The 23,006-nt window shown below is 54.6% G+C and overlaps 14 protein-coding genes across 14 annotated transcripts; 7 read left to right on the top strand and 7 right to left on the bottom strand.

Annotated features, from left to right (window-relative positions):
• Positions 1-446: 446 nt before the first annotated feature.
• On the top strand, positions 447-2,804 carry gfa1 (glutamine--fructose-6-phosphate transaminase (isomerizing) GFA1; the record flags this gene model as incomplete). Its single annotated transcript, XM_056974269.1, has 6 exons — positions 447-451; positions 501-571; positions 624-855; positions 912-2,305; positions 2,363-2,524; positions 2,584-2,804. 6 exons carry the CDS (start codon positions 447-449, stop codon positions 2,802-2,804), a joined length of 2,085 nt encoding a protein of 694 aa, XP_056839386.1.
• A 259-nt stretch (positions 2,805-3,063) lies between these two features.
• N7510_002341 (lumazine synthase RIB4) lies at positions 3,064-3,811 on the top strand (the record flags this gene model as incomplete). The annotated part of the gene is made up of 3 exons (XM_056974268.1): positions 3,064-3,106; positions 3,170-3,335; positions 3,403-3,811. The coding sequence occupies 3 exons, from the start codon at positions 3,064-3,066 to the stop codon at positions 3,809-3,811; spliced, it is 618 nt and encodes a 205-aa protein (XP_056839385.1).
• Positions 3,812-3,897: 86 nt separating this feature from the next.
• Positions 3,898-5,063, bottom strand: N7510_002340 (proteasome core particle subunit alpha 7; the record flags this gene model as incomplete). The annotated part of the gene is made up of 5 exons (XM_056974267.1): positions 3,898-4,227; positions 4,300-4,626; positions 4,706-4,864; positions 4,937-5,002; positions 5,061-5,063. The coding sequence occupies 5 exons, from the start codon at positions 5,061-5,063 to the stop codon at positions 3,898-3,900; spliced, it is 885 nt and encodes a 294-aa protein (XP_056839384.1).
• A 617-nt stretch (positions 5,064-5,680) lies between these two features.
• N7510_002339 (uncharacterized protein) lies at positions 5,681-6,451 on the top strand (the record flags this gene model as incomplete). Its single annotated transcript, XM_056974266.1, has 2 exons — positions 5,681-5,779; positions 5,840-6,451. The coding sequence occupies 2 exons, from the start codon at positions 5,681-5,683 to the stop codon at positions 6,449-6,451; spliced, it is 711 nt and encodes a 236-aa protein (XP_056839383.1).
• Positions 6,452-6,843: 392 nt separating this feature from the next.
• Positions 6,844-7,164, bottom strand: N7510_002338 (mating alpha-pheromone PpgA; the record flags this gene model as incomplete). Its single annotated transcript, XM_056974265.1, has 1 exon — positions 6,844-7,164. One exon carries the CDS (start codon positions 7,162-7,164, stop codon positions 6,844-6,846), a length of 321 nt encoding a protein of 106 aa, XP_056839382.1.
• A 530-nt stretch (positions 7,165-7,694) lies between these two features.
• On the top strand, positions 7,695-9,117 carry N7510_002337 (isocitrate dehydrogenase (NAD(+)) IDH1; the record flags this gene model as incomplete). The annotated part of the gene is made up of 4 exons (XM_056974264.1): positions 7,695-7,724; positions 7,874-7,931; positions 8,001-8,979; positions 9,030-9,117. The coding sequence occupies 4 exons, from the start codon at positions 7,695-7,697 to the stop codon at positions 9,115-9,117; spliced, it is 1,155 nt and encodes a 384-aa protein (XP_056839381.1).
• A 495-nt stretch (positions 9,118-9,612) lies between these two features.
• On the bottom strand, positions 9,613-10,513 carry N7510_002336 (18S rRNA methyltransferase BUD23; the record flags this gene model as incomplete). The annotated part of the gene is made up of 2 exons (XM_056974263.1): positions 9,613-10,435; positions 10,491-10,513. The coding sequence occupies 2 exons, from the start codon at positions 10,511-10,513 to the stop codon at positions 9,613-9,615; spliced, it is 846 nt and encodes a 281-aa protein (XP_056839380.1).
• A 355-nt stretch (positions 10,514-10,868) lies between these two features.
• N7510_002335 (uncharacterized protein) lies at positions 10,869-11,624 on the top strand (the record flags this gene model as incomplete). Its single annotated transcript, XM_056974262.1, has 2 exons — positions 10,869-10,938; positions 10,993-11,624. 2 exons carry the CDS (start codon positions 10,869-10,871, stop codon positions 11,622-11,624), a joined length of 702 nt encoding a protein of 233 aa, XP_056839379.1.
• A 626-nt stretch (positions 11,625-12,250) lies between these two features.
• N7510_002334 (GTPase-activating protein BEM3) lies at positions 12,251-16,315 on the bottom strand (the record flags this gene model as incomplete). The annotated part of the gene is made up of 2 exons (XM_056974261.1): positions 12,251-12,900; positions 12,955-16,315. The coding sequence occupies 2 exons, from the start codon at positions 16,313-16,315 to the stop codon at positions 12,251-12,253; spliced, it is 4,011 nt and encodes a 1,336-aa protein (XP_056839378.1).
• Positions 16,316-16,681: 366 nt separating this feature from the next.
• On the bottom strand, positions 16,682-18,771 carry N7510_002333 (mitochondrial distribution and morphology protein; the record flags this gene model as incomplete). The annotated part of the gene is made up of 2 exons (XM_056974260.1): positions 16,682-16,813; positions 16,867-18,771. 2 exons carry the CDS (start codon positions 18,769-18,771, stop codon positions 16,682-16,684), a joined length of 2,037 nt encoding a protein of 678 aa, XP_056839377.1.
• Positions 18,772-18,963: 192 nt separating this feature from the next.
• Positions 18,964-19,830, top strand: N7510_002332 (pre-rRNA-processing protein PNO1; the record flags this gene model as incomplete). Its single annotated transcript, XM_056974259.1, has 3 exons — positions 18,964-19,033; positions 19,087-19,721; positions 19,774-19,830. The coding sequence occupies 3 exons, from the start codon at positions 18,964-18,966 to the stop codon at positions 19,828-19,830; spliced, it is 762 nt and encodes a 253-aa protein (XP_056839376.1).
• Positions 19,831-20,025: 195 nt separating this feature from the next.
• On the bottom strand, positions 20,026-20,867 carry prs3 (proteasome core particle subunit beta 6; the record flags this gene model as incomplete). The annotated part of the gene is made up of 2 exons (XM_056974258.1): positions 20,026-20,713; positions 20,773-20,867. 2 exons carry the CDS (start codon positions 20,865-20,867, stop codon positions 20,026-20,028), a joined length of 783 nt encoding a protein of 260 aa, XP_056839375.1.
• An 89-nt stretch (positions 20,868-20,956) lies between these two features.
• N7510_002330 (HCNGP domain-containing protein) lies at positions 20,957-21,811 on the top strand (the record flags this gene model as incomplete). Its single annotated transcript, XM_056974257.1, has 2 exons — positions 20,957-21,209; positions 21,267-21,811. 2 exons carry the CDS (start codon positions 20,957-20,959, stop codon positions 21,809-21,811), a joined length of 798 nt encoding a protein of 265 aa, XP_056839374.1.
• Positions 21,812-22,108: 297 nt separating this feature from the next.
• N7510_002329 (uncharacterized protein) lies at positions 22,109-22,789 on the bottom strand (the record flags this gene model as incomplete). Its single annotated transcript, XM_056974256.1, has 1 exon — positions 22,109-22,789. One exon carries the CDS (start codon positions 22,787-22,789, stop codon positions 22,109-22,111), a length of 681 nt encoding a protein of 226 aa, XP_056839373.1.
• Positions 22,790-23,006: the final 217 nt, after the last annotated feature.

Raw genomic sequence — 23,006 nt, 5'->3', positions numbered from 1 at the left:
GAAGTGGAATTGGTGGGGACGCGGACAATCGTGAAGAAGGGAGAATTTTCGATGACTAACCAACCAACCCATGCTCAGTAACGTAACTAACTAACTAGTTACAGGGACGACGACCACTACTACTGCTACGATACCACGGAATAGTAGAATTATCATCGTTCCCGATAAGTACTAATATGTACATACCAGCCACACAATCCTGCACACATACTCCCACTTTTCATCATTCCCAGGCACCAGGCTATTTTTATCGCTGCTGAAACTAGGATTCAGGGCAACTGAGACACACGGCAGTCACCTGATTGGGTGAGCCACGCAGCTGTGGTGGATCGGCACTAATAATAATAATCTCCCTCCCTTTCTTTCTTTCCTTCCCCCCCCCACTATAAAGCCCATCTGCTTTCCTTCCTCTTTCTGCTTCTTCATCCCTTCACTCGCTATTCATCATGTGGTATGTTTTGCTCTGGAGTCCCAATTTGGCTCTCCTAACCCGGATCTAGTGGAATTTTCGGCTATATCAACTACCTCGTCGAGAGGGACCGTCGGTTTATCATCGATACCCTGCTCAATGGTATGTGATCGCCTCTCCCCCACCCTCGGTCGCCCTCTAACTTCATCTACAGGTCTCTCACGACTGGAGTACCGGGGCTATGACTCCGCGGGCATGGCCGTCGATGGCAACAAGAAGAATGAAGTCTGTGCCTTCAAGGAAGTGGGCAAGGTGGCCAAACTGAAGGAGCTCATTGCAGAGCAGGATGTGGACATGTCCAAGATCTTTGAGTCTCACGCAGGTATCTCTCACACTCGCTGGGCCACTCACGGTACGCCCTCGCGCACAAACTGCCACCCACACCGGTAAGTCAGTCCGAAATGCAAGTTGGCGGGGTAACTCACCATCTCGGGTACTTCAGATCGGATCCCTCGTGGGAATTCGCGGTCGTTCACAACGGTATTATCACCAACTACAAGGAGCTGAAGGCTCTCCTCGAGACCAAGGGGTTCCGCTTCGAGACGGAGACCGACACGGAGTGCATTGCCAAGTTGGCCAAGTACCTGTACGACCAACACCCGGACATCGAGTTCACTGTTCTGGCCAAGGCCGTCATTAAGGAGCTGGAGGGTGCATTCGGGCTGCTGATGAAGTCCGTGCATTACCCTCATGAGGTGATCGCGGCCCGCAAGGGTTCCCCGCTGGTGATCGGTGTGCGCACATCCAAGAAAATGAAGGTGGACTTTGTGGACGTGGAGTTTTCCGAGGATGGCGCTCTCCCGGCTGAACAGGCCTCCCAGAACGTAGCCGCGAAAAAGTCGGCCACGAGCCTCCTGGCCCCGCCGGACAAGTCGCTGTTGCACCGTTCCCAGTCGCGGGCATTCCTGTCCGACGACGGCATCCCCCAGCCCGCCGAGTTCTTCCTCTCGTCGGACCCCTCTGCCATCGTGGAACACACCAAGAAGGTGCTCTATTTGGAAGATGATGATATTGCCCATATCCACGAAGGACAGCTGAATATCCACCGCCTGACCAAGGATGATGGCACCTCCAACGTCCGCGCCATCCAGACCATCGAGCTGGAGCTGCAAGAGATCATGAAGGGCAAGTTTGACCACTTCATGCAGAAGGAGATCTTTGAGCAGCCTGAATCCGTGGTGAACACGATGAGAGGTCGTCTGGATGCGGTCAACAAGAAGGTCACCCTGGGAGGTCTTCGCCAGTACATTACTACCATTCGCCGCTGCCGACGAATCATCTTCATTGCCTGCGGAACCAGTTACCACTCCTGCATGGCCGTGCGGGGAGTTTTCGAGGAGCTGACGGAGATCCCCATCGCCGTCGAACTCGCATCGGACTTCCTCGATCGCCAGGCGCCAGTATTCCGAGATGACACCTGCGTCTTTGTCTCCCAGTCGGGCGAGACGGCGGACTCGCTGATGGCTCTCCGCTACTGTCTCGAGCGGGGTGCCTTGACGGTTGGCGTTGTCAACGTGGTCGGCTCTTCGATCTCGCTTCTCACCCACTGCGGTGTGCACATCAACGCCGGTCCCGAGATTGGTGTCGCCTCGACAAAGGCCTACACCTCCCAGTTTGTGGCCATGGTCATGTTCGCTTTGTCCCTCAGCGAGGACCGCGCCTCGAAACAGAAGCGCCGTGAGGAGATCATGGAGGGCTTGGGCAAGATTTCCGAGCAGTTCAAGCAGATCCTTAAGCTCAATGACCAGATCAAAGAGATGTGCGCCAAGTTCTTCAAGAACCAGAAGAGTTTGCTTCTGTTGGGTCGTGGAGCCCAGTTCCCCACTGCTCTTGAGGGTGAGTTTATTCAAAAGCCCACCGATATGTGACCCATAAAGCTAATCGTTTGAACAGGTGCCCTGAAGATCAAGGAAATCTCTTATCTCCACTGCGAGGCGGTCATGTCCGGCGAACTGAAGCACGGTGTGCTCGCTCTCGTGGATGAGAACCTCCCGATCATTATGATCCTCACTCGCGACAACCTCTTCACCAAGTCACTGAATGCCTATCAACAGGGTGAGTCTGCTCGTCGCTCTCTAGAAGATGGATGGCCGATGCTAACGTTGTTTTCACAGTCATTGCTCGCGGTGGCCGCCCCATTGTGATCTGTAACCCCGACGACCCGGAGTTCTCGTCTGCGCTGACCGAAAAGATCGATGTGCCCAAGACGGTGGACTGCCTGCAGGGCCTGCTCAATGTGATCCCACTGCAGCTGATCTCGTACTGGCTGGCAGTCGGCGAGGGCCTGAATGTGGATTTCCCGCGCAACCTGGCCAAGTCGGTGACGGTTGAGTAGATGCTTATGATTATGATCTTTGCATGGCGAACCATCTGTGTTATTTTTAATCGCTAGGGTGTTGTAATGTCCCGGGAAGAATGGAATTTGGCTTTTTTGTTCCAGTCGTTTTATGTAGATGTGACATTCCCCGCCAAACAGTAATGAATGCGGGTATGTGTTTTGCTGTTCCCGTCATTTCTTTCTTCCGTCCTCCGTTCCTATTCCTCCTCTAGACAACTCTCGCCTCTAACAATTCCCGACTCTCATAAATACCACAATGACCTCTATTAAGGGCCCCGGCGCTGCGCCGACCTACGACGGTAAGGCAAGCAGACATCCACGAACTCGGGCCCCTCCAACTGATTGATTGCGCCATGACCTAGGCTCGGGATTGCGAGTCGCCATTGTCCACGCACGATGGAACACGAAGATTATCGAGCAGCTCATTGCTGGAGCGAAAAAGAGCCTGCTTGCAGCGGGCGTGACCGAGGACAACATTACCATCCAGACCGTGCCGGGCAGCTACGAGCTGCCCTTGGGTGTGCAGCGGTGAGTTCTTCTGGCCAGCATCCCGCCTTGTTTGTCTGTCGCTGACGAGACCTGTCTCTTTCCTTAGTGTCTATGCTGCATCGCAGCTCCAAGCTAGCAGCTCTTCCGGCGAGGGCATCAGCGCCACGGATCTCTTGTCGGCTTCGACGAGCGACCTGACGCAATCGCCAATAACCCCCGCGGCGGGGCCGAAGAAGCCCTTCGATGCCGTGATCGCAATCGGAGTCCTAATCAAGGGTGCCACGATGCACTTTGAATACATCGCCGACGCTGTCAGCCACGGACTGATGCGGGTTCAGCTGGATTCCGGGGTGCCGGTCATTTTTGGGCTGTTGACGGTGCTCACTGAGGAGCAAGGTCTGGAGCGAGCCGGGCTGGGAAAGAGTGGTATGCACAACCATGGCGAGGATTGGGGCAGTGCGGCGGTGGAATTGGGTATCAAGCGGAGGGAGTGGTCGGAGGGCAAGATGCTGTAAAGACGAGAGAGAAAGAAGCTCTAGGAAATGAAATTTTCTTGATTGCGAAGAACAAGGACATTAAAAGATATCGACCGGGCCCGTTTCTATTCCTCCATTTGCTCCCCGGAGCCCCGGGCCCCCTCGTCTTCCTCGTCCTCGCCCTCCAGAGCTCGCCTGGCAGCCTTCTCTGCCTCCTCGAGGAGTTCCCGGGGCACTTCCTCGTGTCGTCCCTTGGTGGGCCCGTCCAGCGAACTGATCCAGGTCATCTCCAGCTCGAATTCCTTGTCCTTACTGTCCTCGTGGGCCACGTAGATAATCCGGGCCGCTTCCTTGACGGCCTCGTGCAACGACAATTTCTCCGCGCTCAGGTCCAACTTCTCCAGCTCCGCCTTAGCCGCTTGTCGTCCCTTGCCAGTAGCGGCACCGTAATAGCCCTGCACACAAATGGTAGTCAGTAAACGGGAATCTTCCGATGACATGAATCCAGCGAGTGTTTGCTTGCGTACCCAATACAACCCGCTCGGCTCAATCATGTAGAGACCAGGGCCACCAGCTTTCGCGCCTTCGACCTTTCCACCAGAACCCGACTTGGGTCCGGTTCCCACCTGGCCATCCACGGCCAGCTCGGCCTCGCTATCCCATCCACCGACAATCGAAGTCACACCGAATGGCCGCACGCTGGAATACAGTGTATAGGCTTGCACGTAGCCGCCCAGGCGATTGGCAAGCGCCGCGATCGGAATGGGGCCTTTGTAAGTGCTCCTCCACGAGGAAGCCTCATCTCTGCCTCTGGAAACAAAGTGACGGCCGTCCGGGACGAGACCAGCGGATACCTTTTCGACAAGAACCCAGTCAGAACAGAATCACGATGCCAACTGGATTTAGGGTAAGAAGGAGGGAAGGATTTCTTACAATGCCAACATGGCGATCCACCGTTGCTATTCTCTTGTTTGCACCAGGCTTCAGAAGCTTGCTGGTGATGATCTTCTCCACGGCCAAGACCACGCCATCCTTGCATCGGATGCCGATAGCCGTTCCTCCGTTCTCGACTGCTTTGACTGCATACTCGACCTATCGAGGGAAAATCTGTTTAGGTTTCTGGCGCGCGAGCTTCGCGAAGATGGGGGAGGGAGTGCTGCTGACCTGGAAATTCCGGCCGTCCGGAGAGAAGACCGAGTTCGAGAGATCGTAGCCAGTGCCAATTGACGTCTGTGTCAGAAATTAGAATCCCGGAGGGTTGTATTGCTGGTCAGCGAAGCAAACCCACCATGGTGATGCAGGGACGCAACTAGGTGCTTCGGCTCGAAGCTTGGGGATGAGAGGAAGGAGAGGAAGGAGAGGGGGGGGGATTTAATGGAATGAGAGTAAGACGACCAGAGAGAAGGTAGGAAGAAAGTGGGAGTGAGTGGAAGGATGGAGGGAAGAAGATGAGGTGATGGGTGAGCTGCCGGGGAAGCTGGACTAGCTCGCGTCACGGGGGTTGCCTGCCAGGTCACATGATCCTCATAGATCTTGCGACTTTTACTACTGCTTAGTCCATTTCGATCCTTTGTTTTGGTTGATTCTCTAACAGGACACAGGTAGTCGATTTATTATTTCCCGCTTGGCCTGATGTTGGTAAACGAGGTGGGTGTATAATCTGTCTCTTCAAGACCCAGACCTCTATGTCCTGTCGAACTTAGGGTTACCACCACAACCCCTGTACTTAGTATATACGGAGTCAGCTTCTTATTATTATTCGAGATCCCATACTAAATCTATCTGCGATATCGCACTGCGCGACCGGACAGCTCTAGCAGTATCTGCCCAACTCCGCTCGGGCACTAACTGTCGGGCAGATTTAGTTAGACTTCCGGACACCATGTTCTTTGCTCAACCACCACCACCATGTCCTCCTCCATCTTGCACCAGTGCCCGTTCTGCGGACATGTCTCCGATATTTCCCTTGCACTGGCTGCCTTTGTCGAGAATCCACACTGTAGCCAGGTAGTTTCTGCTCCATCTTCCCTGTTTTCAAACTTCCTGACCGGGAAATGAATGCCCCAGTGCGGCCTGTCGGCGGCGGAAAGCAACCTGAAAATGCAGAATGAGCTGGCCGAGTTATTCACCAAGCAGATGAGCCTGAGCCAATTTGGTTCAGAACAGCCCACAGGCCCCTCGGTGTCCCAGGCTCCACCCATATCGTATAGCGTCACCCAGCACTACCACCACTCGTCCCATATAGCTTCCCAACAAAGAGCAGGGGCTGTGAACATTGATGCGCTGTTGCGACAAAATGGCCTGCAGCCACAGTCCCTTTCGACCAGTCAACTGGATCTGGTCAGACATGCGAGCCCGGAGCAGCAGGAACGATTGATCCAAACATGGAAACTGTACTCCCAGTTCGAACAGCAACAAGCCATCGCCGGAGTAAACCCTTCTTGTACTCAAGATCTGGAGATGTACGATAGCATGGACGATAACAAGCAGTACGCCGAGCCGTACATGATATCGGGCTATGAGATGCATGCTCCAGACGCCAGCTCGATACCCCTGCCCACAGAGCCGACGACAGGACAGCCATACTCTCCGTCCAAGGACCCTGTGTACCAAGGCCAGGGGCGGTGGGGGTCGGGAATCGAGGAAGGTGGATTTGCCCAGGCCCATTGGAATAGGTAGCCATAACTGTACATATTTCGAGCACAGCGAATTTGTGATATCCCAACGTGAATGTATTGGTTTTTCTCTTTTCTAAAAAACATTTTCTCTTCATAAACCCGCCCACATCCAAAAAACCCCCCAGGGGAGAATTGAATAACAAATGCCATGGCCAGTATCAAAAAAGAGTGTTCGCCATAGACAGGGTTCCACGAGACTTCCACGGTGCTTCCTCACGTACACTGGTGGTGACGTTGGTATGTCGATGGATGCTGCGCCGGGCAGAAACGTTTTTCGTTAGACAACTTAATCAACTCCGAACCAGTGCCGGCGGTAGACAGATGGGTTGAGTGCTGTTTGAGAGTTGGTCAGCATAGCGCAGGAGAGCTTGATCTGGGAGGGGAGGCTCACATTTACTCTTCGTCATCGAGGGCAGCCATGGCCTCAGCGAGAGCATCAGCGGAGCGCTTGACCTCATCGGCAGCCTCGGCGGCGCGCTTGACCTTGTAGCAGCCCTGGCCGGGGTGGCCACACCACTTCTGGAGAGCAATGGGGTGTGCCTCAGCCATGGCATCGGCGAGGGCCTCAGCAGAGCGCTTGACATCACCAGTGACATCGGCGGTGCGCTTCATCATGTAGCAGCCCTGGCCGGGGTGACCGCACCACTTCTGCAGAGCAGCAGCGTTGACCGAGGTGGCTGCCAGCATGGCAATGGCGACAGTGAAGAACTGCATCTTGATGGCTGAATTGAGTGAAGAATTGACTTCGGAGGTTGGTTGGTTTGGTTCTGAGAAGATTTGAAGAGCTTGTGGATTGTGCTTGGGGAAAAGATGATCCAGACAGTGAATCCAGACAGATTTTATACTCGTGCAGATCCATGGGATTCACGCTGGTGCCCTCGCGAGCTATGTTATTGAGACCCGAACTCGTCGTTGACGCTGAATAGAGTTGCTTATTGGGGGAGAGCCACGCTGGGCCTCATCAATAGAGTCGTGGAGTTTCATGCTCGAGCAGCCAAAGAAGCAGAGATCAATTCGTTCTTTGATGTCCCAACCGGAAATGGGAGTCAATAAGGATGAGTGTGGTGAGATAAGATCGGCCCGTGGGCTGAGTCGCGCGGCGCCAATGCCGAGCCCATCCGCCCTTTTTCTGCCGTTTTTCGGCCTTTTCTTTCACTTCTTCTTTTCCAACCACCGCTCACTCCCTCTCCCAATTGACATCCTTTCTTGGTGCCCTCCCCCGTTGTCACCCATCTCCCCCAATCATGTTCTCACGAACGGCTCAGCCTGCCCGGGTATGTTCCCCTTTGTCTGCCATCACTCGGTCCAATGATGCCACCTGCCACACTATCCACACCCTCTTCTTCTCCCTCCCCCCACAAGCCCCCTGATGGCGGGATGGCATTGCGCCTAGTTCATGGCTAATCAATTGCTCTTTGTCTAGACTCTGCTTCGCAGCGCTTCCGTGGCTCCCTCCGTCGCTGGTTCCATTCCTGCACGATGTACGCCCAACTGGCCCCCATCCTCAGCGAAAAATGACGTGGTATAGTGTCGCTAACCTGTTCAATTAGCCTTCGCGACGGTGCAGTCGGATATCTTCAAGCCGACCAAGTATGGTGGCAAGTATACGGTGACGCTGATTCCCGGCGACGGCATTGGTGCCGAGGTGGCCGAGTCGGTCAAGACCATCTTCAAGGCCGACAACGTCCCGATTGAGTGGGAGCAGGTCGATGTCAGCGGTGTGGACACGGGCAACAAGCATTCGGAGGAGCTGTTCAAGGAGTCCATCGCATCTCTCAAGCGCAACAAGCTGGGTCTGAAGGGTATCCTGCACACCCCCGTGGAGCGGTCGGGCCACCAGTCGTTCAACGTCGCGCTCCGTCAGGAACTGGACATCTACGCATCCATCTCGTTGATCAAGAATATCCCGGGCTACCAGACACGCCACAACAACGTCGACTTGTGCATCATCCGTGAGAACACCGAGGGCGAGTACTCCGGTCTGGAGCACCAATCGGTCCAGGGCGTGGTCGAGTCTTTGAAGATCATCACCCGCGCCAAGTCCGAGCGCATTGCCAAGTTCGCCTTTAGCTTCGCGCTCGCCAACAACAGGAAGAAGGTCACCTGCATCCACAAGGCCAACATCATGAAGCTGGCCGACGGTCTCTTCCGCAGCACTTTCCACAAGGTCGCCGAGAACTACCCCACTCTGGAGGTGAACGACATGATTGTGGACAATGCCTCCATGCAGGCCGTTTCGCGTCCCCAGCAGTTCGATGTGATGGTCATGCCCAACCTGTACGGTGGTATCCTTTCCAACGTCGGTGCCGCCCTTGTTGGCGGCCCCGGTGTCGTCCCCGGCTGCAACATGGGCCGCGACGTTGCTGTCTTCGAGCCCGGCTGCCGTCACGTCGGCCTGGATATCAAGGGCAAGGACCAGGCCAACCCTAGCGCCATGATTCTGTCTGGCTCCATGCTTCTGCGCCACCTGGGTCTGGATGACCACGCCAACCGCATCTCCAAGGCGGTTTACGAGGTGATCGGTGAAGGGTGAGTGATTGATCACTTGAAATGAAATCAGCATGCTAACAGATTGATAGAAAATCGCGGACTCGCGACATGGGCGGCAATGCCACCACTCACGAGTTCACCCGCGCTGTTCTGGACAAGATGGAGGCGGCTCTGTAAATTTTCATCTCCGGCTGCCCCTTTCTTTTGTTTTAGAATATCCACTGCAACGATTGTGATTGACACCTGCAAAGTCCGTGCGATGATTGAGATCATAGGCGGACCAACTGGTGTGGTCGGTCTCTGTTTATGTATTATCTTTTACTTTGTTTCGTTTGGAGGTTCCATTGCCAGCTGTAGCAATATAGACCATTTGGAAATCAATTCGTAACGTCATTAAATTATTTTAGCTCGGATTATCCTCCTCGATTGGTGGCATACATCCCCGAGTCCTCATTATCACACGTGGTGAGCCCCACGGTCTGTCGATTTCTCTGTCGATGCTCTTTCCGTGGCGCAAAGCTACTGCAAACGGGTCTCCCCCAGCGGTGGTGAGGCATCTCCCATAGAGAAGTTGGAGGGCGCACATGATGACGGAGTGACGCCTGGAGCCATCGACCGGGTTGTCTTCCTTCCCGGACGCTCTAGGCGCCTGTCGGCCAGCGACAGAATCGCTCAGAAGGCCGTACGTCGTTTGCGGCCCGTATACTTTGAATTGTGCTTCACCACCTTGCCCTTCTTGGCCATCTGCTCCTTCTTATTGAGGATCCAATTCTTATCGCCCTTGCGCGGTGACCGAGCTCGAGCATTGCTCAGCTCCATAGCCTTCCTCCTCGCATCCAAGACATCGACACCATCCATGCCATCGACCACGCCGGTAATATCACCATGCAGACCCCCGCCACCGACTGTCAGAACCAAGTATAGCTTGCTATTCTTCGTGCCGGGGTCGTCCTCGAGAATACCGGCCCCAAAGCCAGCCTTGATCGCCGCGCCACTGATCATGCTCCGCTGGGCATCATTCTTCGGATAGAACTGGCACACTGCGCGGCCGCCGCGACGAAGACTAGCGTAGAGGCCCTCGAAGAACCGCTTCAGCCGACCCTCGGGAGTGACGTCGCTCGTTTCCGCATTGCACAACCACTGGATGGCGCTGATGCTGATCGCGGCGTCGAAGGCGCCGGGCCGGAAAGGTACGCCTTGCCCGATGTCTGCGAGGAATAGGTCGCCCTCCACCTCGCGCTGCAGGGCCACGTCTAGCATGCTGGGCGAGATGTCCATGCCCACCCACGTGTGCGGGCCGCCTTCTTCCTCTGTTACTTCGGAGAGAATCTCGCCGGATAGACCAGAGCCGCAGCCGACGTCGAGAATCAGAGACGGAGACTTTAGGTCCAACAGCTCCAGAGCCCGATTGGTCATGTCGGCCTGGATGTTGCGAATGCGCGAAGAGGTGGTGTACTTGCGGGATTCATTGTCGTTGTAGAACAGGTCGGGCGGGCTGGAAGCGACTCAGTCAGTGTCATAGTTCTTGCAGGCCGAGGGTCAAAACTTACAGGATATCTTCGGGACGAGACATTGTGCTGTATATCGAATGTGTGGAGTGGAAGAAGTCGAAGGTCAAAAAGGAAAGTTCCGCGCCAGAAAAATAATTAGTTGCTGCCTGAGGCCAAAACCCGATGCCGCAACCAACCTGCCACTTGTTGTTGCTGTCACTGCCTCACTTTCTTCTGCTTCCACGTTCCACCCAGACTCACGCGCTTCTCAGTATTATTGTTAAATAGGTCACTCTTGCAGTCGATCCACCTTGCTTGCTAGCATGCGCCCAGTTTAATCACATCCCTTTCCGCCCGTCCTCCACGTGTTCCGGCTATCCCACGTCCCTCCCTCCCTGTCCACGCCTCCCTCTCTCTCAGTCGACCGAATCAGTCACGATGTGGATTCTTCCGCTCGTGGGGTACCTGGGGGTAATTTTTGGCTTTGCATTCTTGACACTGGGAATCGGTAAGTCTCAGTCCGGCGCAAGTCAAGCTCTAGTCTAACCAACCGTCTACGCAGCCTCGGGCCTCTACTACCTATCCGAAATAGTGGAGGAGCACACCGTGCTTGCCCGCCGGCTCCTGAGCCGCCTAATATACAGCATCATCGGCGTGCAGACCCTCCTCATGATCTTTGATCGATTCCCTATATTCCTCTCTCTCCTCAGCATCGCGTCGCACCTCGTCTATGCCAGCAACCTCCGCCGTTTCCCCATTGTCAAGCTTTCGGATCCCCTCTTCATTCTGTCCTGCCTCCTCGTCGGCCTCAACCACTGGCTGTGGTTCCGCCACTTCTCGCAGCCGATCGCTCCGGCCCAGCGATCCGAGAATAACTGGCGCCAGCCGTATAAAGTCGACTATAGCGACGTGCCCTCTTTCACCGATGTGGCCTCGTACTTCGGGCTCTGTGTCTGGCTGGTTCCATTCGCTCTCTTTGTGAGTCTCAGTGCTGGAGAGAATGTGCTGCCGAGCATGGGCTCTGAATATGCTACTGGGGAGCATGTGCCGACTGCGGGGCTGGGTGGCGCCTCTGATGCAAAGATCAAGAATAAGGGAATGGCCAAGGCGTTGGTGGATGGGGTCCGGGAGTGGGCAGCTGAAAACGGGGAGGTCTTGGGGTTTTGGAAGGGAGAACGGACCAGGCGGTTCTAGCGGGTTTTCGTGATGGGCATTTAAAATCCAGTCTAGAATGATAGTATCAGTTCCTATGTAATGAAGTGAACGGCTCGAAGATGATCAAAAGAAGTGTATTAATTATATCAAGAGAGTGGCAAGTCCCGACTCATTTTAAATGACAAGTAGCAGAAGCAGCCATCAGGAGTAAAGTGGATGGAAAAGATGAAAGCTGAGAACAAGAATCGAAAAGAAAGGAGAAAACGAGTATAGAACGCTGCAAGACGGAGAAAGAAAGGGGGTATAACGATGGTTGGAAGCTGCTTGGCAAGGGCACAACAGGAAGGAAAAGCATCGAGATCGACCACTGTGCAACCTCATCCCGATTAACGTGATTATCATTAAAGCGAAGGGAGGTATTCATTTCCTCGTATGGGTGCTGGCTTGAGTTGCCAAGTAGTGCAGGTCATCATTCCACAGTCGTGTATGTCGTAAACGGTCTCACATTGGCATGACCACCGGGGTTAGACGAAAAGAAAGAGCGTCGAGACAAGAAAACAAGTCAGACCAAACATTCAGGGCAGGCGTTTATATAATTGCCCTAGTCGAATTTGATGGGTTCTCCAGAAGCTGAGAGGCTTGACGTTAGCAAGCAAGAAGATTTGCTATCTGTGATACTCAGCGGACTGGCTGTACGTACTGTTCTCCATGAAAAGCATCGAGCTTTCGCGCCTCTTTGATCGGGCCGAACGCGTGTCATCTGGGTTGTTGGGAACCAGCATACCATTCAGCGATGTGAATCCCGCAGAGCCCCCTGCTTGCTGATTGTACATTTGCTGCTGATAAGCATTTTGGTCGTAAGTCGGCTGCATGGGGATAAATCCGGTATCTTGGAGCTGCGCTCTGGGAGGCTCGACGGCACTATTGGGCTCACTTTGGCCCCGGAATGAGGTTTGGTTGTACGAAGGCGTGGGGATCTCCGAGAACATTTGGTGGCGTGGGGAGCGAATATCATCCGCCGAGAGGGTTCGGGTTTCGTCGACCGTCAGCTCTATGGATGGACCAGGGCCAGATGATAAATCGCCGAAGATGCTGTCATAGTCTGTGAGGAACATCGAGAACACTGGGGCAGGGATGTTGAGAGTCGGAGCAAAGACAATGCCCACGTTACGGACGGTCATCTTGTTGACATCGGAGTTATTGACGATCTCGATCAGAAATTGTGACAGAGCGGACAATAACGTCAGGTTGGCACTCGGCAATCTGTGCACGAGGGAGTTGAATGCGGCGAGCTTCTTCTGTTTCTCATCAAGTTCTGTTTCGAATACGTTAGCACAAGTAAAACGAGCAACCCCACACCTATACATACCCAAAACACGAAGGAAATCCAAGTGGAGCTCGCGAGTCAACACCGTCGTCGGAAGCTCCCGCAGATATTGCTTGAAAAGGGAAGCGACTGCATGGACGTCGTAATACTGGTCTCCGGCAAGGAAATCGATATCGCCCTCGGTATTAAACCGTTCTTTCAGAGCCTTGATCACGACATTTGAGCCGCTCAGACGGAAGATTCCCTCTTCGGAAGCTGCTCCCTGGGAGTGAAGATATTCAATGCAACGATAGACCACGGCCGGCAACTCCACATGAACGCCTTGGGGCGGACAATATTCCACGGCCTCAATTAGCGGTATCCCGAAGACGGGCCTGACCGGGTCCTTCCGTTCCGCTTGGACGTTGTTGTTGGCAGCGGAGATGTCACTGCTGGCTCCGCCTTGAGATGCCAGGTCAAAAGAGGATCGTGTGCGGAAGCCCCAGATACTGCGCTTCTTTTCCTTGGTAGATGTTGTTGTTGTTGGTTTGTTGCCCCAAGCGCCTACGTCTTGAATGATTGCGCCATTTTTGGGTGCAGATATCATCTTCGGAGACTGCAGCGCCGGTTCGATGGTGGTGTCACCGAAAGCCATTGACATGGTAGACGGGAACCGTGGAGAACGAGGAGGCGCCTGATCGAGAGTGGTACCCAGTATGGGGGGCTCGGCTGCAATAGCATCGTCAAAGCTGAATCCTTGGACCGGGTCTCCGACAACCACGTCCGGACTCTCATCCCTTTTGGCAGGTTTCTTGCTTCCGTTGCCGGAAAACAGTTTAGACTTGGCGGCAGATCTAGGTTCAGATCCAGCGGAGGGTGCCTTTGCCGATGTAGAGGCTTGACTCTTTGACGATGGGGGACCACGGCTACTCTCATTGTCGGACGAAGCGCTTTCGACATACTCCATCAGAGCGTCCACCCAGGCGTCCCGCTCTGCGTCGCTCTCAGAACACAAGACATGCCGTACAAGCGCCGAGGAATCCTTCTTCTTCGGTTCCAGGACGAGGAACGCATGGCGATATTGATTGTCGGCGTCATCGTCACCTCCGGAGGTAGCCTGGCTGCTGGAGTTTTGCGATTGCTTGCCGATCTGAGCGTGGTGGAGCCTGATAGTGCCCATATGAGCACCTCCTGGCGACTCGAAGTATTTCAGCTCAGGGCCATGTAAGACAAAGTATCTCGCTTTCCAGCCACCGAAATTCTTGCCACGCTTCGTCAAATAGCCTTCCTTTCGCGGCTTCCCATCGGCCCCACGAAGGATGTCGGGCCTGGTTGGGGAGCCTTTCAGCAGGCTGGTCTCGTCATCTCGAGCCTCAATAGCGTCGTTCGTCAGGAATTGGCAGACGATCAATGCAGCGGTTTCATCCATATGCGTGTCCAGGAGACTGTCAAAGTACACATTCAAAGCAGCACGTCTCGCATCAATTTTCGCAGGAGAGTGACCACTGAAAATGGCCCGGTCAGGCAACTTCCCGGCAAAGGAGGAGGTTTGTTTAACCTGCTGGTCCAACTGAGGAAGGGACCCAATCACTTTTTCAACTCGCCAGAGTTCTGACACTTCCGATCGAGAGATCACGCTGAGTGTAAAAACAGGTTCCTCGTCCAGGGGTTTGGATGCGAGATAGCTGTTCCTCGAAGGCCGAAGTCGAGACGAAGAGACTCTCACTTGAATCAGAGGCAGCGCATTGGGCGGTAAAAGCAAGCCAGGATACTCTTCTGACACCAATCCTTGATAAATACTGCTCTCAGAGAATTTGGCTGATATCGGACTGTCGATTTTGACAGCGGGATCGATTGATGGAATAGACATGCCGGGTCGTCCGGTCGTGCCTGGGGCATCTCCCGGAGAGAAAGGCACTGGGTAATTGGGCGCTCGCGGAGAATTAGGCAGACCTGCTAGGTTATATCCGGTTGCCAGCGACGGGGATGCCATGGGGTTTGTGATGTCTCTGGTGGGCATTCTCGGCAAGGGGGAGCCAATAGGACGATCTTCTGGTCTCGGGCTCAGAGGCAATCCTGGACTCTTAGGCGTGGCCATCATATTGCGTCCACTGGAAGGAGCTGTGCGAGAGCTCAGAATGCTTCCCAGGGAACCCGCTCCGCCAACATTTGGTGGCGACCTCGACGACAGTTCCCGGGGCACCGGCGTCGAGCCGGTTGATGCGGTCTCTCTTGAGCTTTGGGAAGTTCCAGATTTGCTTGGTTTCGCACCATCGTAGATGCCCGCCTCATCTTGCAGCTCAGCTTCACGGTCCTGGTCATCCTCCTCCCTCGTTTTTCTCCTACCCCGTTCCTGGCTGCGTAATTCATCAACTTCCAAAACGTCCCCGTAATCAGACCCGGAGTCATTAGGGTCGACATTCTCCTTCTGTCTCAAGTTCAAGGGAGCAGGCGGTGCCTTGCGGCTTGTCTTGCTGTCGCCGGGGGAGGTAGGGCTGGTGGGACCGAACTCGGTAGCTTGGGCGTTTTCTTCGGCCCGCAGGTCGCTTCGACCTTCGCCGTTTGCCGGTTGAGTTTGAAGTCGAGACAGGGGTTTGGGAAGAAGAGAATCGTGACGGTCCGCCGACAGTCCGCGAGAATCAGCAGCGGGGAGCGGGGGCGCTGATTGTTGAATCTCCTTGAGCTTCTTCTTGTAATGGTCCTTCTCCTTGAACGCTCGCTCAAGATCCTTGTTGAGGCCCAAGATCAAAGTCCGTTGTTTATCCACCAATTTCCACAACTGACCATTTTGCGATGCTGCGTGATGTTTTTCTTTCAGAAGGTGGATGATGACGGCCTCGGGCGAGCCAGCCTTGCTAATAAGGTTGTTGATATCCGCTGGGCTCAAGGCGTTCGCGTCGAAAGATGATTTGTGTGATGGAGTAGACAGGGACGAGATGGCGGAATCAATCGACGAGGTTCGAGGGATCGTGCGCTGAGTCGCGCGATCTCCGGGTACGGAACTGGTTGTAGATTTTGGCGAGGAAGTTTCCGATCGATCGGGCTCAGGTCCGGCTGATTGTTTCGGCATGGTAAAGCCGCCGGTCACATCTGCCGATGCCTCCGGGCTTGTCATTTCAGGCGCTCGAGACGAGCTCGCGGCAGTGGAGGATGGGGGCGCGGGGAACGCAGCATTGGCTACGCGAGCCATCGGCGAGCGGTTTGTGGCAGGGGACGGGTTTGCGCTCGATCGGGCGGACACCGGGCTCTGCGACGAGGCCGAGTCGTCGTGGAGATAGGATAGCGGGAGGGAGCTGGTGTGCAACGGAGAGGGTTGGCGAGGGCCACCGCGCGGTGTTAGAACGTCGGATCGCGGACCCAGATAGTCCCGGTTCCTCGAGGCAGGGGAGGTGTCATCACTCCCTCGCCGCGGACCCTGCGACATGGCCGTGGGTGCTGCTCAGCATGCAGTGCCACGTTCGGGGGGAGCAACACGAGGTGAGGCAGGAGAGGCAGGCTGGATGAGAATTGGGAGGGAGCCGGGAAGAGAATATGGGAGCAAACGTGGCGGTGGGAGAATAATTTAAAAAAAAGCGCCGTTCTCAAGACGAAGAAGCAGCTCCTCGTTCAGGTGGGGAGGGGCGAACTGGACGAAAGAGAGAGAGAAGGAAAAGGGGGTTCGTGCTGGCTGGTGGACCCTACAATGACGATCGTTGGTGACAGCGGGAGATGACAAAGAGCCCTAAGTTGAACAACGCCGGAGATGCTAACTACAATATAATACACAATATGAAAGTTATGGATGCCGTGCTCAGGCAATGTTGCCGGCCATGCCCATGAAAATGGCCTGCGCCGCCAGTTGCAGCGACCAGAAGCCCACTTTCTTAAACCGCCGTTTCCGCGCCTGATCATCCACCACGTCCCGCGCAAAGGCATCGTACGACTGCTCGCCATCAGTATAGAGATTCCAACAAGAAAAGAACGAAAGAGACTCACCGCCGCCGACAGATCATCCATCAGACCACTGTCAAAGATAGTCCAGCTGCCGTCGAAATCGCTCACACGCTTGACCAAGCGGCAGTTGATCGGAATGAAGGTGCGTTTCGAGTTGATATACGCCACGATCGGGCGGATGAGGGCGTTGTTGATGTAGGACAGGTCCCGGGTGAAGATGGGCACCACAGCCCGGACGTTGTTGAGGTGGAGGCGCAGATCCATAACGAGGAATCGCCGGTCTGCCCCGGGGGTGTCATCGGTCTGCTGCTCAGGCCCGTAGGGAACTGATTCGGCATACTGGTTGGAGCTGACGGTGGCTTCCAACCGATCGTAGAAGTCGGCCATGACCTTGGCCAGGCTCTCGTCATTCTCAGCAGGCAGCATGATGTCCGCCACGATATCCACCGTGCCTTCATGAATCCACGAGAATGGGCCCTGTACACCGCGGTTGAGATGATCAATGCTGAGACCGTCAACCCGGATGCGGTTATACTGTTTCCACGGGCTGGACTTGCCATCCTCTGCCCCGTCGTCTAATCGGGGACCTGTGAAACCGTGGGTCTGACGAGGGTGGATGGTGAACAGGGAATTATCAAAAGATCCCGAGATCATGTTGGCCGAGAGGAAGTCATAGAAAAGCCATTGCTTCCGCAGCTGAGGAAGATCACACGAGAAGATGCTGACGGAGAAGGGCCGGAAATTGTCCGGCTGATAGACCGAGACCAGTACGTCGTGCATCTTGAACGAATCGATCTCAAAGTCCCCAGGATTGTGCTCATGCCGGTAGGTCTTGGGATCTAGATAATCCTCATCCGACCAGTGGACGGACCGACGGTCGACCACTCCCCGGATCCCATTCACCTCGACGTCACGAAGCAAGCCCTTCCCATTCAGCCATCTCGTAAATGACAGGGTAACATTGACCGTCTCGATCGAGAGATCGAACTGGGTATAGTTGGTGTCTTCTTCTTCAGACACTAGTACTAAATCTTCCGATACAACGTCCCCACGGGCTGCGGCGATAGCTGCCGCAGCAGCGGCCGTCTTCGGTGAGCCCTTACTAACGTATCCTGTTCCCTGACCCGGCCGCTTCGACACAAAGACGTTTTTGAAAGTAATGACGCCGCCCCTCCACTTGGGAACGATGGCAGATTCGAAAACAACTTTCACTCCAGACGATTTCGTCAGGTAGTTGCCGACCCATCCCGCCAAAGTTTCTTGGGCAAAGACCGTGTTGATGGCAAGGATAAGCAGCGAGAAGAAAGTGGTCGTTCCCAGAACTACCCACACCACATGGCCTAGCAGAACCCATGAGAAGAGGGCAGCGATCTCATCCAAATTGAATGGCCGCACGCTTCGTATAGAGAACCATTTGAAGCGGACCTTGAGGCGCGACCAAAATCCAGTAGCGGCGGCGAGAAGTTCTTCCTTCGTGGGCCGATGGAGATGCGGCATGTGTGGCAACCGGTCCATCAGATGGCGCTGGTGCAGTTCTTGCGGTAGTGGCTGAGGAGAGGAGTTTTGAGGAGGAGTGGTTTTGGGAGAGGAGTTGTTCGTGGATGTTTTTGTATGAGAGGAGTCATTATCGTGGGGTGTTTTGGCGTGTCGATCGTGGTTCGGTGTGTGAAGAGCTCGCTTCCAGATATACTGGGCGGCGATCTTCCTCGAGGGACCGATACATGCTGCGCTGGCCTCAGCTGCCGTCGAGCTTGGAGAGACGCCTACCACAAGGAAGCCGCCAGAGGCGACTCTCCTTGTGATGACTCTTCCCGTCGAGAAGGCGGTTCTGGGATAGCTGTAGAAGGGACGCGGGCTGGCGGTGCTGCGAGTTGTGCGGATGCGGCCAAAGAAAGGAGCGCTCTCCCAGAGATGGGCGAATAGCCGGCGTCCGAAGTTGGCAGACATGCTGGCCATCACATACTGGATGCGTTGCTCATCGGTGGTGGTTGGTTGTCTCCCTGATTCTGCTCGATTGGAAAGATGAAATCATGTTTGCTCTGTTTGCATCGAAAAATCATCCCGTCCACACTTTTTTTTGCCGGTGGGGAATCTTTTCCTGTCCAACTCACCTACGATAATAAAAGACACGACACAATCATGCCGGCACCTACTGCTCTTCGGCAGCCAGAGGAGGCCTCGGTGCCCCAGCAGACAACTATTCCAGCCGGTCAGTGGCCAAGTGATTCCCTCTCCGTTTCTATACTGACAATCAATCCACAGACCAAGACGATGAGATTCTGATCGACGCCCATGCCACAGCCGAGCAATCGAGTAGGCCGGTGGTCGACTCGGCGGAGGATGAGATGCGGATCGACGAAGAGGGCCGACCGGTGTTCACGCCCTCCAAAGAAACCAGCGCAGCGTATAAGGTGGAAACACGCAAGGTGCCTGTGCCGCCACACCGCATGACGCCGCTCAAGGCGAACTGGGCCAAGCTCTGTCCTCCAATTGTGGAGCATCTCAAACTGCAAGTGCGGATGAATATCAAGAGTCGCGCGGTGGAGCTGCGAACGTCCAAGTTCACGACCGATGTGGGAGCCCTGCAAAAGGGTGCCGATTTCGTCAAGGCCTTCACCCTCGGCTTTGATCTCGATGATGCGATCGCGCTGCTTCGACTGGACGACTTGTACATCGAGACGTTTGAGATCAAAGACGTCAAGACCCTCAACGGCGAGCACCTGGGTCGTGCCATTGGCCGCATTGCTGGAAAGGACGGGAAAACCAAGTTTGCCATTGAGAATGCCAGTCGCACCCGAGTGGTCCTGGCCGACGCAAAGATCCACATCCTTGGTGGGTTCAAGAACATCCATATCGCTCGCGAGGCCATTGTCAGCCTCATTCTGGGCAGTCCTCCGGTAAGTCTCCACCCAACACCCGTAACGTGGGGCATGAGCTGACGCACAGCAGGGCAAGGTCTATGGTAACCTTCGCACGGTGGCATCACGAATGAAGGAACGGTTTTGATTCCTACGAAGTCTCTTTTCGGCATGGGCAGGCGTTCAGGAGCATTGGATTTGATCGGGTATCTTACTGAAGACATGAATGACATATCCCGATATCTATTTGAAACCCGCACTATTATTTCTATTGGATAGTCCCCAAAATCACGAGTTTCATTGTTTGCACATTAAAGAAAAGACACCGTAGTTGCTTCAATCCTTAATCCTTCTTCAACGGGTGGAACACCTCCTCAATTCCATCCCGGGTGATGGTCATCATTTGCAAGTTATCACCCACCTCGATGTGTCGCTCCACGGCACTGGTGAACGCATCCCGCACGAGCTGTTCCACCGTCTGTCGGGGCAGAGGCTCCGCCTTCTTCGGTTGTAGCGCGTGGCCCTCGCCGCTGCCAGGCACGTACTGGTTCTTGAACTTAACCTGGTTGTCGAGGAAGGGCATGATCAGGCTTGATGCTGCACCGGCCGCACGGCATTCCTCCCGCTCGTATGAACCCACGGGGTCGTAGCTGTACAGAGCTCCCTTGCCCTCCTCGTCCAAACCGGCCAGGATGACGTGCACGTAGTAAGGAAAGAACCGCTTCCCATATAGAATGGTGGACAGGCGCTGCGCACATGCTGATACCGACATGGATTTCCCATGTTGGTATTTGTACATCTTCACCACGGCATCCAGTCGTTCCTTGAGAGCATTGCCGTCCGCGGCAAAACCAACGACCGAGAGAAGGATATGGGCTCCATTGCCAGTATCGTCGTCCCCACCAATCTTGAAGACCTTCGGCACCATGCGAGAATTGATGTTGTACCCACTCGTGGAGCGGGTGTCGCCGGCCAGGATAGCGAAATCAGAGCCCGTGATGCCCAAGGTGGAACCGCCATTGTCGGTGTACCTAGAAGATAATCGTAAGCTGCGGCTCTTGACAGGCTTCATCAGAGCAAAAAAACTCACGGGTAGAAGGAATGCTCTTTGACAGGAGCAGCTGTCGGCTGGGAGAAGGAATACCCAACGGTCTGACCACTTGGGTGACCCATGAGCGACGTCATTTTGGCGAAGCGTTGGGGCTGGAAGATGAATGACTGATAGGATTTAAGGCCAGATGGAAGAGAATAAAAAGACGAGAGGGGGGAAGACGATGAGGGAGCGCAATTCAAATGGAGGAGTTGGGAGGAAGGTGTCTGACGCGATTGCGGTAGCTGCCTCCGCTTATGTAACGGCCCAGCTCCAACGGATCCTTGTCACGACTGGTGAGTACTTCTCCTACACGCCACACATCATGCTGTCTCTAGATGCCTACGACAGCAGCGAGGACGAGGTAGAGACACATCCTCCCTCTGATACATCCCAGCGCAAACAGGCCCCTTCACCTACAGTTGGGACAGTTCAAGGTAGGGACTGTCGTATGGTTGAATACCTCACCAAGAGCTAACTAACACTCGTTATAGTCAAGACACCACTGGATCGCGAGCATCCCCAACCACAACCTGCCACCGTCGAAGCCCCGAGTGGTCCGGTACTTGGACCGGCGTCCGTGCAAACCCCATCCAACGGGCCCTTAGAAGCCGGCCGTTCCTCTCCCTTTTCAACCACCCGAGCCCTGATTCAGGATTTGACTCTGCCTCCAGTGCCCAATCTGGACATACCACCATCACCGCCGGGGTCACCGGACCCAGCCGCCAATGCGAAGTTTGAGCATTTCCTCTCCCTGAAAGCACAAGGCGTACACTTCAACGCCAAGTTAGCCAGCTCCTCGTCCTTGAAAAATCCCAGCTTGCTCATGAAAATGATGGAGCATGCTGGAATTGAAGAGCAATCGCAGTATGATACGTCTTTACCGGCTGAGGTGTGGAGTACATCCAATCTACCGCCCTGGGGGTTCAAGGAAGAGCTTCTCAAGACCCAGCAGGAAGCTCGACAGAAAAGTGAGGCGAACAAGTCATCTAGGGATTCGGTTGAATTTGTTTCTGGCTCCCGGAAGCCCAATTCTTGATTCGGATTTGATGCAGGTCTATTGGGAAACTACCCAATGCTGACAACCTCTGCTGAGAAGCGGGCACTATCTGCGCCAAACCTTGAAGAACCAAATTCAATAGCGACTCTACGATCTGCAATGAGCAAAGCTCATTCCGTGATCGGACTCGATTCTTGTATTCACGCCAGTCCGACATTAACATCGGCGGGATACACCCCAGTTGACTGGAAGAGTCAGATGGACAGAAGAAATACATATACATCCGGGATGGGGCTCGACATTCCACACAGACAGTCGCCGCGTCTGCGACCTGCTCTAGCCGCCACCACCACCGCCTCCCGCTGCAGCGCGAGCGCGCCGTTTGGCCTTCTCATACAAACTCAGGCAGGAAATGAAGACAATTCGATCAAAATCGTCCCCATATTCCACCTTGATCTGGATCTTCCCGCATTTGTTGTAAGTCCGCTCGCTCGTAAAAATAGCCACGACTTGGTCAGATCTCTCGTCTACCAGCTTGTAGTTGCGCACGCTGCCCCATCTCCGCGTCGAGTCCTCCACCACTTCATGGCGAGTGCGCTTCCAGAGAAAAGAGCGTCTCTGGGCGGGAGTGTCCGGACTGGGGGGGTCGCGAATACCCAATTCAATGCGGTGCTTGTTGCCGCGAATGCTCACTCGTGTCATATCCTCCCATTGCATGTTTCCTGGGTCATCGGGGTTGCCCAGACCCAGTTTGTAGTTGCTGGACAGTTTGAGGAACTGGCTGGCTGCTACAATGGGCGCATTGGTGTCGGTGCCCGCGTGGAGGGTGATGTCGGGCTTGTTCCATGTCCATGAGGAGACATCCGCGTAGAAGAGGATTTGGTCGTCAAGTGATTTGATCTCATAGTGTCGGCGGAAGGAGTTCTTGTAGACTGAATAGATACGAGCTGGGCCCTGCTCGTCCTCAGGTGGAGGTGCCGAGTCTGCCGAGTCGATTGAGCCTGAGTGGGAAGACATGGCTGCTGTTGTCTAAACTGTGGCATGTTTGAAAGCGAAGGGGAAGTTACATATCCAAATATGGATCGACGAGCGGGGTGGCTGTTCGGATGGAGCAACCTTGAAGTGCTGAACAACCAAGCCGTAATCGTTTCCAGACTCAGAAAACACTGGCCAGAATTTCATATAGTATCCCAATGTATTATCTCACACTGGAAACCAATTGCCTCCGTCAAAT

Source organism: Penicillium lagena, assembly GCF_028827675.1.
Source record: "Penicillium lagena strain IBT 129212 chromosome Unknown utg000001l_segment0_segment0, whole genome shotgun sequence".
NCBI lineage: Eukaryota > Fungi > Ascomycota > Eurotiomycetes > Eurotiales > Aspergillaceae > Penicillium > Penicillium lagena.
This window is presented reverse-complemented; position numbering and strand designations above follow the sequence as displayed.